Here is a 7,598-nt window from a genome sequence, read left to right as displayed (position 1 = left end):
CATGTGGCAATGCCCCTTCTCCCTTCCGTGCAGGAGCCTCCTGGTCTGGGGTCAGGGTCTTCATGGGGAGCTCTGGCCTCTCATCTAACAGGCACACTGGGGGCTCACTGCAGTGCACTGTCCTCTGCAGGTTTAACTGCTGCTGCCGCTGACCGTGCCGGTGGTTGTGGTGCTGTTGTAGCTTCGGTGGCTGGAGTGATCCTGAATGAGGCAGGTTGGTGCCTGGCAGTAGTGTCTCTTCGCAGACTGCGCAATTGCTGGTGCAGGAGAAGGGACACGCTTGTGAGTCTGTGATCTGTTAGATCTAGCTGGCTCTTCTCTCTTTTCAGCTAGTTTTGCCTCTGGAGGGGGACACGTTCATGGCAACTGACCTTATACCCAAGTTGCTTCTCTTTGCATCTCAGTTCTAGAGGCTGGTCCTGGTGAGCAGGCCCTGGCTGCAGATTTTCAGCCCTTGTCTTCTTTAAGATGAATATATTGTGCTTCTGTGGACCATGTCCTGCCAGCCTGGTGCTCAGTGCGCTTCCCACAGGAGTAAAACCCACACAGCACACCGTATCTTACTGTACATGTTGGATTAGTGCTCCTCCTCTGGGAATATGCTCCTCCCATATTCCAGCTGGGAAGCTGGATGGGAGCAAGGGCTCTGTTTTCACAGTGGCTTTTGCTTCTACAGACACTACAGTGGGAAGAACAGGAGGTTTCTGCTTTGCAGCCTTAGGAAGGAGGGGATCAGCACCATGTGTCTGTAACACACGTGCCTGAGGTCAGCTCCTGTAACAAACAGCTCGCAGGGGACACTTGATCCTGCTCGCCCCAAAGGAGAAATTTGTGGTCTGGGTTCTTGTTTCCTGCTGGAGATTGCTCTTACCTACACGTGACCCCAGCTTGTGCTGGATAGTTGTGAAATACCAGAAACAGTTGAAAAATCATTGTTTTGGGGGAAAACTTACGTTTTGAGGTCATCATTTCAGACAGAGCATTCAGTGAGTCTTTGCTTAACTCAGCCTCGTTTCTGTCAACACTGAAGTGCAGCGTTGGGGTTTGCTTGTAAGAGTGGTCAGCTCTGAGAGAGCTCTGAGCTGGCCCAGGCAACTCTTATCCCCTTCTGGGGTCTTTTGTTCTAGGTGTAGTAAGTGCAACTCACTAGCAGTGGGGTTTAGCTATTTGGTAGAATAATGTTAACTGTTTAAATGTTAAGAGTAAGCTCGCTGAGCTGATGATCCAAAGGGATATAGGAAAGGCTTGGTTCTACTTCTGCAGAATCTCAGGTGGAGTTTTGGGTGCCTGTGGTAGTCGTGTCCCCTGTTCTCCCAATTGCTTGTTGCATGAGGGTGGGGAAATGATTCTGTTTCCCTCAGGGCTGCCTTATTTGTAAACCCCTCAGGCAGGGGCTCCCTCTGGCTCTTTGCCTTGGGTAGCATCAAGTCCATGAAGCATTCCTTTTCCCTGGGCACTAGTCATCTCCGTGGATCTGTGTATTTTGTCCCTCTCCATTGTACAGCTCCTTCAGAATACTTCCTCAGAACAGTTTTCACAGACAGCTGTGTTGGGATGTGAGTCAGCTTGTGGGCTGCTGCACTGAGGGTGGACTGAAACTTGACTTTCCAGCACTATGGGAGAAGACACAGCATCTCTGCCTGATGCTGTGAATATTATTCCCATGTCCTTTCCATGCTTAATATGTCTCCCTCACTGTTACATCAGTACAAATCTTCTTCCGTTTCTATTGATTCTCTTTCTGAGCAACGTTTTTCATGTCCCATGTATCAAAGGCTGCAAGTTACTGTACAGAGAAGACAAACGTCAGCTAACTTTTAGGAAGTGGAAAGAAATTCTTCAGATTCAAAACATATTTGTATGATGTTGTTGGGAACACAGTAAAACTATTGAGTGGGGGGGGTGTTGCTCAGAGCATCTTCAGCTCATAGAAATACTGTTTGTTCTGGGATCAGACATTGGTAAAGAAGAAAACTCGGTTCATTTGAGAACTTTGGAGCAGTTTAAATCATTACTGAGAAATACAACAGAACCTGAACACTAGTAGAGACTGAAGCCCTTGTGAGGCTGCAAAAGGTCACTCCAAACTTAGAGGCTTTGGCTCTTTTGGGTGATGAAGTCTTTAAAGAAGAAAACCCTGAGCAAGTTTTACCTTTTCCAGTTGTGAATATTGTGCAGCCTTTAGGCAGTTAACATTTGGAATTTCATCTGAGTCCTGTTTAAAGGCTTATCTCAAAAGCCTGTTGCAGGAAGTGTTTATTTAGGATCCCAGTTAACTTGTACTTAATCTCACCTTTCTCTTACTGCCTGATTAGGAGGCAGAATAATTTCTTCGTTCCACCCTAATGAGCACATTTCCTTTGATCTTCCTCTGTTTGCTCTGTCCCTGTTACAGGCTCTAATAGTGTTTCAGGCAGAATTAGGGTTGAGATTTAAACTCAAATTAACTTCAGAGAACTCTGTGTGTGTGACTGGTGGTGTGCTCTGAGATACAGCTGCTGAGGGTGATGCTTTTGAAACCTGTGCTTCTCACAGTGCTCTCCTGAGCTCAAGCACTTTGAGTGACTGGGCTTCCCCTCACTCCAAGAGAGACATTGAGGTGCTGGAGCGGGGCCAGAGAAGGGCACCGGAGCTGGAGCAGGGCCTGGAGCACAAGTGTGATGGGGAAGGGCTGAGGGACCTGGGGGTTTAGTGTGGAGAAGAGAAGGCTCAGGGGGGACCTGATCGCTCTCTGCAAGTGCCTGACAGGAGGATGGAGCCAGGAGGGGGCTGGTCTCTGCTCCCAAGGAACAAGGGATGGCACAAGAGGAACCGGCCTCAAGCTGCCCCAGGGCAGGTTTAGGTGGAGCTGAGGAACAATTCCTTGCCCAGAGGGTGCTCAGGCATTGGAACAGGCTGCCCAGGGCAGGGCTGGAGTCACCGTCCCTGCAAGTGTTCACAGCCCGTGGAGCCGAGGCCTCAGTGCCAGGGGTTAGTGGTGGCCTTGGCACTGCTGGGAATGGTTGGGCTGGATGAGCTGAAAGGGTTTTTCCAGCCCAGTTGGTTCTGTGATCCTAAGTGCTTAAATCTCACGTGAAGCACTCTCCAAAGTCTGGATGTGACTTTTGGCTGCTGAAATCTGAGTTTTATTATCCTCCATGCAAATAGCTAACGGATGATGTTGTTGACAGCTTTTTGCAGAGAGAAGAAAGATGGAAAGTAATGCAGTGTTGCTGGAGTCCAAGTCCTCTCCTATCAACCTGCTGAATGAAATGCACCAGCTGCGTCTGCTGGGCCACCTCTGCGACGTGACGGTCAGTGTGGAGTACCAGGGCGTCAGGGCAGAGTTCGTTGCTCACAAAGCTGTGCTGGCAGCAACCAGCAAGTTCTTCAAGGAGGTGTTCCTTAACGAGAAGGGCATGGATGGCCCCAGGACCAACGTGTTCCTCAACGAGGTCCAGGTTGCTGATTTTGCCTCATTCCTTGAGTTTGTCTACACTGCCAGGGTGGAAGTGGAAGAGGACAGAGTGCAGCGGATGCTTGAAATAGCCGAAAAGCTGAAGTGCTTGGACCTCTCAGAAACCTGCTTTCAGTTAAAGAAGCAGATGCTGGAGTCGGTGCTGCTGGAGTTGCAAAACTTCTCAGAATCACAGAACTCTGAGGAAGAGAGTGCTGCCCAGCCAAGTGTTCTGCTGGAGCCCAAAGCTGTGGCCGGAGCTGACCAGGAAGACTGTGCCCTGGATCCCCCAGATTCCCCAGCAGCCAGGCCCAGCAATGGAATGGCTCCTGAGCCTCCAGCTGCCAAACCAAAAGAGAAAGTGGACAAAAAGAAGGAACTGATGAAGCCTCCTTATGCCAAAATCAGAAGAGCAAGTGGGAGGCTGGCTGGGAGGAAAGTGTTTGTGGAAATCCCAAAGAAGAAATACACGAGGCGGCTGAGAGAGCAGCAGAAGAACGCGGAGGTTGCTGTTGAAGACAGCAAGTATCCTCAAGATCAGGAGATGTGTGAGCTGGAGAGGGATGAGGAGGAGCAAGGGGAGAACAACATCAAACCTGAGAGCGAGGAGTGTGATGGCCACTTGGGATCAGAGGAAAGCCTGAAGAAATCCGAAGAGGATAAAAAGAAGCGCGGCAGCAACTTCAAGTGCAGCACGTGCGAGAAGGAATTCCTGTACGAGAAAAGCTTCCTGAAGCACATCAAGCACAGCCACGGCATCGCAGCCGAGGTCATTTACCGGTGTGAGACCTGCAGCCAGACCTTTGCCAACCGCTGCAACCTCAAAAGCCACCAGCGGCACGTCCACAGCAGCGAGCGCCACTTCCCTTGTGAGCTCTGCGGTAAGAAGTTCAAGAGGAAGAAGGACGTCAAGAGGCACATTCTCCAGGTTCATGAGGGTGGTGGGGAGCGTCATCAGTGCCAACAGTGTGGAAAGGGGTTGAGCTCCAAAACTGCCTTGAGGCTCCATGAAAGGACGCATACAGGCGACAAGCCTTATGGGTGCACAGAGTGTGAGGCTAAATTTTCTCAGCCTTCTGCACTTAAAACCCACATGAGGTATGAACAGACTTAACTGGGCCTTGTTAGATTCTGGGGGGAGAAGCAGAATCCCCTGGAACACACCTTGAGCCTTCAAGTGAAGTGGGGATGTAAAACGGGCCTGACTGGAAAGTGTCAGCATTTCCTTTTCTCCAGAGCTTTGGGATTTTCCCCCTCCTGCTTTCCAGGTTAAGGGAGTTGCTGTGATTTTCTTTAAGCTGAAGTAGGGTTGTGGGTCAAGGCCTGCTGCTGTGGAAGCCCAAAGTTAACTTTCCCCATGGGAATAGACCTTTTAAGAGTCAATGGGATGTTTCACATGGAATGGTTTGTGTTGAAGGGAGCTTAAAGCTCCTCCAGCTCCAACCCCTGCCATGGGCAGGGACACCTTCCACTAGAGCAGGTTGCTCCAAGCCCCTGTGTCCAACCTGGCCTTGAACACTGCCAGGGATGGGGCAGCCACAGCTTCTCTGGGCACCCTGTGCCAGCACCTCAGCACCCTCCCAGGGAAGAGCTTCTGCCTCAGAGCTCATCTCAATCTCCCCTCTGGCAGGTTCAAGCCATTCCCATTGGCCTGTCCCTACAGGCCCCTGTAAAAATCCTTTTATCCCCAGTGTACCTGTAGAAGTTTTTCTTGTTGCCCTTAATGATGTCATGCAATAAGTATGAAAATACTCTTTAAAGATTTGGCCATGTATTAAATTGCAGAACACCAGGTTTGAACATCAGTTCGTGGGTGGCCAGGAACAGGCTGACATGTCACTGGAGTGAAGCACCACAGACACCTGCGGAGGGCCGATGAAGTCAGTTGTGGTGCTTACACTGCAGTGAGACTTGGGGCCTCAGATGCAAACAAGTGGTCTTGAAAGCTCTTGGGAGAGACACTTTAATCAAGGCAAAATCCTACTTGTGAAAGGCTTTAACCTGCTTTTAGGGGTCTACTCAAGCAGGCCTCTGGCCACAGTTCAGATTATAGCCCAGGGGGAAGTGTCAAGAGGGAGGGATAAAAGAAGTATCCCAAAGGACCACCACTGAGATCCAGAAAGGTAGTACCAGCGTGTTGTGAGGTGGCGTTTCCTGCAGGGTGAAGGGTTTGTTAACTGCTGCTTCCCTTCACTGCCCCTTCTGAAGGCAGCAGGTTTACACCCAGTGGTAGAAAGCACATCCAAAAGCCAGCTTCTGTAGTGCTGCTGTGGCGCAGTCGCTGATGCAGCTGTACGGCATCTCCCTGCCATCAGGTGTCCTTCCCTAACCACAAGTAACTGCTTTGTGCTGCTTAAAAGTCTATTTTTGGGCCTAAGAGGAGTTTCCCCTCCATCATGTACCACTGTGACTGCTCCCTGAGCTCGCTGAATGCTGGAAGCTCAGTGCTCTCCTGTCCTGTGTATCCTGACAGCCTGTGCTGGGGATGTCTCATCTCTTGTGTGTATTTTCACACCTCTGCTCCTCCTGTTGATGTGTATCACCAGGAAGACTGGCCTCTGAGGGCTGTGTTCCTGCAGCACCATTCAGCAGAGCGCTGATGTGTGCATGGGCCTGGAAATTAAAACTGGACTCACCTGGATACGGGTTTTCTGAACAACTTTTACCTTTAAGAATATGTTTTCACCCTAAAGAAGTGTCTGGATCTGGGCTTTGCTCCTGCAGGACACTAAAACCACGTGCAGCCTGTGGGTGCTTTGAGAGCAGCCGCCGAGCGAGGGCAGCTTGTGCTGTGCTGCAGAGGGAAGGGCTGAACCCTGGTGCTTTAACGTTGCTTTCTCATTTCAGAATCCACACTGGTGAAAAACCTTTTGTCTGTGATGAGTGTGGTGCCAGGTTCACTCAGAATCACATGCTTATCTATCACAAACGATGCCACACAGGTAAGGCTGCTTCTGCACGGGCCGCGGGTAGGAGGCGGCTGCTGGGAGACCACGAGAGCGCTTTGCACTCAGAAAATGCTTTGTTGTTGTTATAAAATCACATATTCTCACCCCTAAATACCATTTTACTGAGAAAAGGTTCCTACAGGTGGATAGGCAGAAGGGAGAGAGGGAAAGGAGCTGATTAAGGAGAAAAGGAGTTCCCTTTTCAATGCCTGAAGTGAGGACTGAGGCTATCATGAGTAGTCTTCGATATCCAAAGATCTGTCATCAGTAAAAGCTTTTAGCTGATTTCTTTAGAGAATAATGATTTCTAAGTCTGGAACAGTTAGCACAGAGGATGTGAAGCAGCTCTCTTGGCTTATCCTGAGCTGCTGAGAAATCTTTAAAAGCACATGTCCTTCCCCTGGGCATCCTTTGTAGGTTCAGATTGACCATCCATGAGCTCTCTGTGGTACTTTGCATCCTCTGATTGACCCATCTTGAAGTGTTCTGTCCTCTGCCAGTAACTTGTAACCGCACATGGATGGCAGAAAACATTAAATTACAATGAAATATAATCCAGCAAATGCTTTCCAAGACAAATGTGACTGAAACTGGCTGCTCACAGGGGGAGGCCCTTCATGGGGGCACACGATGTTGTGTTTGTGGTGGGAGTAAGCTGGAATGTTCCAGAGACAGTGAGAAGACCATGAGCTGCAGCTATCCATGGGCTTTACACATGCTGTGAGTGTACCTGTGGATAGGTGGGGTTGTCCTTGCACTTGGAGGGGTTTGTGGAGATTTCTCACAGGACTTTTCTGTGCCTCCTCACTGTGGCCTGTTAGATCCTGTTGAGAGGCTGCCATGGCCTTTATTTGTGTCTAATTGCTGTTGAACATCATGCACGAGGCCAGAATGTTTCTCAAACACTGTGTTGGTTAATTCTCCTTCTCACCTGTGCTGTAGGGGAAAGGCCTTTCATGTGTGAGACGTGTGGAAAGAGCTTTGCCTCTAAGGAGTACTTGAAACACCACAACAGAATCCACACTGGCTCCAAGCCCTTCAAGTGTGAAGTTTGCTTCAGGACGTTCGCGCAGAGGAACTCGCTTTACCAGCATATAAAAGTACACACAGGTAGGAGGTGCCAGAGCCTTTTAAATCATAGACCCCCAGCCTGGTTTGGGTTGAAGGGAGCTTAAAGCTCCTCCAGCTCCAACCCCTGCCCCGGGCAGGGACAC

At 49.9% G+C, this 7,598-nt stretch overlaps 1 protein-coding gene across 1 annotated transcript in view; it reads left to right on the top strand.

The window, feature by feature from the left end:
* The first annotated feature begins 3,174 nt into the window (after positions 1–3,174).
* Positions 3,175–7,598, top strand: part of GZF1 (GDNF-inducible zinc finger protein 1) — a 5,707-nt gene continuing 1,283 nt past the window's right edge. Inside the window, exons 1-3 of the mRNA XM_010022395.1 lie at positions 3,175–4,534; positions 6,284–6,378; positions 7,327–7,494. Coding sequence (XP_010020697.1) covers positions 3,192–4,534; positions 6,284–6,378; positions 7,327–7,494 — 1,606 coding nt within the window. The 5' untranslated portion in view covers positions 3,175–3,191. The remainder of the gene's footprint in view (positions 4,535–6,283; positions 6,379–7,326; positions 7,495–7,598) is intronic.

Source organism: Nestor notabilis, unplaced genomic scaffold (genome assembly GCF_000696875.1).
Source record: "Nestor notabilis isolate BGI_N333 unplaced genomic scaffold, ASM69687v1 scaffold21299, whole genome shotgun sequence".
NCBI lineage: Eukaryota > Metazoa > Chordata > Aves > Psittaciformes > Psittacidae > Nestor > Nestor notabilis.
Note: the sequence above shows the minus strand (reverse complement) of the source record. Positions and strands in the feature narration are given on the sequence as shown.